This window comes from Phragmites australis, chromosome 1 (genome assembly GCF_958298935.1).
Source record: "Phragmites australis chromosome 1, lpPhrAust1.1, whole genome shotgun sequence".
In the NCBI taxonomy this organism is placed as follows: domain Eukaryota; kingdom Viridiplantae; phylum Streptophyta; class Magnoliopsida; order Poales; family Poaceae; genus Phragmites; species Phragmites australis.
The window spans coordinates 1162849-1166634 of NC_084921.1; the positions used below are offsets into that span (position 1 = coordinate 1162849).

A 3786-nucleotide genomic window follows, 5' to 3' on the forward strand; every position below is an offset into this window, starting at 1 on the left:
AAAGAATACGCAACTCCAAAAGATAGAAGTACCTAACGAAGAATAATTCTGACATTGACGGCATTGAAATATTAAATGTGGACAGCGACCTTTGCACCACTGAAGAGAGAAAGCACGCGAGAATAGTACTACCAAACAGACCAGGTCCGCAGGCAGGTCAAACTGCTAAAATGGTTAGCCCAAACTTTCAGTGTCATTTAGTTAGTTCATTGCCTAAAAAGGGAGAAAAGAATATGCAACGCCTCACAATTCAAAATTCAGCTGAAGAGGCAGATTACCACTTGTTATTGCACTATTACCTCAGTTGATCAATGTTCCCAAGGAGCAAATGTGTGCAACTAAACAAACTGCAATCGGATGCGATGAAAATGTTAAAAACCAAGACACAGATTCTTCGCAATTTGAGAATATACAAGTAGCAAACTAGCAATTAGTAAAATGTTTACATGACTACGATCTGTAATTTATCTACTGATGTGGCTTCAGCAAGCCCAAAATAATTAGTTCTCTCAATGAAGCAGAAACCCAGTGAAGCTATACCTTCAGCTCGTCCATACTGTATAAACCTAGTTCTTCCATATGGATGTCTGAACTTCAGGAAACAGAGAAGTTCTGGAATGCATCCAAGCTGCTTGTGAGTAAACCGCTTAGCTCTAAACTGTTGGTTCCACTCAAAAGTCTAGAACGAGATACTCCAAGCTCTGGGTTGCCAGAGAACTCATGCTGAAAGTAAGTAGGCCACAATATATATAAGAATCACACCAGCAATTGGAAGACCTAAGAAAGTTTAGCATATCAATGTTCGTTAGGGATCCTAATTGGTACCATTGAGATATCTGGTTTTGCATTATGATCATTGGTCAATACTGGTGTCTGAATGTTCAGTTCCTGTTTCCCACCTTTAGTAGAGCACTGCTGCAGAAACAAAAAGCTGATAAGCAACACAAAAAAAATTCTGGCAGGACAAAACGTTAGAAGAGCATGTGTACTCGACCATCATCTGTGCCAGTTTCTGGAATTGCACCCAGGACAGACGAGGTAATAGTAGCACCACTGTTGCCGGGAACTGAACTTGATGCCCTTTTTGAAGTTTGATTCTGGAACGGAAATGCATGACAAGTTTCTTCGGCGTCCCAAAGGGATGGATTCGACACCCTCGGTTGGTTACTTGCTTGCTGGCGAGCAATCAGAGAAGCAATAGCAGCATCAAATGAATCACATGTAGCAGGGATGTGCTGGAGATTCAAGTTATTTTGTGAAGGCAATTGTTTGCTGTCTTGAGAAGGTGCAGCTTCAGATAACAGTGCACCAAAACTTATATTAGATATGCAGTCAATCCATGAAAGTGGTGCCACTTTGCTTTGATTATCCTATTTTGGAATCATATACAGAGTATCAGATCTCAAGTACAAATACCATTAATGTTGCAACAAACACATAACATTTGATACTCACCACTGCCTGCACTGTATTTGTGTTATCCACAATGGATGGTAACACAAAGTTACTTGGGAATTCACCGGAACCCATCATATGTTTCTGTTCACTGAAAACAAGATCTGAAGGCTTGTTGCCAATAGTCTTGTCTGCAGAGTGCACTGATGCCAAAGATGATCCACTGCTTTGTTGCTTCAAATTGGCCCCAAACCAACCATACCTTGATCATAAAGAAGTAATTTTTAACAGTCAATATTCATAATTAATGTGCATGATGTAAATACAAGTAACTATTTATGGGCAAAAAATTGAACCTTAAACGAAATACCGAAGGGCTGCCAACTGCAACATGCACATCACCGGCCGTGCAAGAATCCTTAAGAGTCCACTTTTCTATGCTATCCAGTCTAGCATCATAGGGGAAGAGCATGAGCTCCCCTTTTGCACACTGAGAACTGCCCCACTTTGTGTTCAGATGCTGCACAACTGAGGATATCTTCTTTCGAGGACCCAGAGTCAATTCCAGGTAAGGGTTGTGTTTCTCCTGTCACATTAAATGAAGCAATAAGCCATGCAAGTACAAGAGAGGGAACCTTTAAACAAGAAGATTGTATATGGTACTTATATGAAGCTAACTGAGCTACTCACTTGCTGCAAAATCTTTTGAATGGACTCATCTATTGGGAAAAGTTGAAGCTTGATCTTTCCATAGTGATTTGGTGGCCGAGCAAAATACTTCTTAGAATCGCTGGATGGTGCTACCATAAGACTGCCAGTCTTTAATGCTACCTCACTTTCAGTATATGATTGGCCAGGTGAGAAACCAGCTCCCCTTCTACATTTCACAGCAACATTGCCTGAAAATGATGCTCTTATTTGAATATGAAAACTTAAAAATATCCTTACAGCATATTATCAAGAACTTAATAGGTCACACAACTGTTTCAGTTCAACTGTACATACCAAGAAGCACTTAATTTCATACTTCGAATTTGGTCTTTGTTAGATTAGAATTTCAGTAGATAACTAAATGTGCCATAGAGGACAGGAAACTGAGAATGCCAACACATCACCTGACGATTTGTTGATATGTGTGCTAGGTTTCAGGCTTTGCATCTTATTGCAACCAAATTTGGTCTTTGTTCCTGTGTCAGTTGCATTACAATGCTGCTGATGAGCTTTCATTGTTTTACGCTACTCAGCAGCAGCCATCCAGTTCAATCTTCCCTCTTGAAAAATTTAAACCCTCTCCTGCAGATAATAAGTTGCACATTCATTTAGCTCAATCAATTTGTAGTTTCAAAAAATCTCTTTCTCTTCGTTTAAGAAAGGGCCTGACTACACTGTCTGCATCCTCAGAAGGGAGAGCTTTTTCACCAAGAAGCAAGAATATGAAATGCCTGGCTATCTCAAATCAGAAAACAGACAACTAACACACCAGTGACCAAACTAAAATCCAAATGACAGAAAGTGATTTCTATCTGACTTTACGAAAAACATTGTTAGTCATATACAAGCGTCAATGTAATGGATGAACGCAAAACAAATAGACCACTGTAATAACCCATTGAATTATCCATTGCAACAGAAAGGAAATGCGCGTTTCCAGTACAATGATTCAACATAGCCATTAAACACAAGTTCTGAACTTTCTTGAACAAAACCAAGCAATTAGTTGGAAATCATGATTTCCAACAACCTAACTCGTCTCTGCAATATGATATTCATTGGATACATTCTACAAGAAGAAATTTTCTCGACGAATTCGTACACGCTAGGGATGATTCCATGTGTGGATCAAGAGAAACAAACAGAGGGTGTGAAAAAAGTTGAACGCGAGACCTGGTTCCTTCCACAAACCGAAGCAGTAAAACACAAATTCGCGAGTCAAAACCTAAACCAAATGGCCTAATCCCCGAATTCTGCTCAACACCCAGCGCTTCAGAACCCCGAAACCACACGAATCAAGTCCCACACCGCACGAGCCCGCCAACTACCTAATCGCAGCAACCCGAGGGTCCAGAGGGAAGGCATACCTGAGCTTGAAACCCTAGATCTCGCCGATCCCCAGCGCCCGAGGCGGACAAACCCTAGCTCCGCCCAACGAGACCCCGGAGGGGTGCCCCGCTCCGGAGAGGAGGACACGGAGGCTCGAGCGGGACCGGAGCAGAGCCCTGCGAAAGGCTACCCGCCGCCGCAGGCTCCCGGACCTTCGCCGCGCGGGAACAAGTTAGCGAAGAGGAGCGGAGAGCGGGAAGGGGAGGATGCGAGAGCGAGACGACGAAAGTTTTCGGGGAAAATTTTGAACACTGGTGGCCTCGCTTGCCGCCTCCACTCCTCTCTATTATA

The 3786-nt window shown here is 42.3% G+C and overlaps 1 protein-coding gene across 6 annotated transcripts; it reads right to left on the reverse strand.

The window, feature by feature from the left end:
- Positions 1–256: 256 nt before the first annotated feature.
- On the reverse strand, positions 257–3786 carry LOC133905958 (TSL-kinase interacting protein 1-like). Of its 6 annotated transcripts, none has more exons than XR_009908058.1 (8): positions 3474–3786; positions 2511–2688; positions 2086–2294; positions 1752–1981; positions 1456–1657; positions 995–1370; positions 826–912; positions 257–723 (listed from the first exon to the last, which is right to left on the reverse strand). XR_009908058.1 is itself a non-coding variant. In XM_062350249.1 (8 exons), exons 2-8 carry the CDS (start codon positions 2620–2622, stop codon positions 595–597), a joined length of 1350 nt encoding a protein of 449 aa, XP_062206233.1. In that variant the 5' UTR covers positions 2623–2688; positions 3474–3786; the 3' UTR covers positions 364–594. The 6 variants fall into 6 exon arrangements, 3 of the variants coding, with proteins under 3 accessions (XP_062205380.1, XP_062204063.1, XP_062206233.1); XR_009907840.1 differs by having other exon boundaries at positions 826–915; XR_009907928.1 differs by having other exon boundaries at positions 257–347; positions 541–915.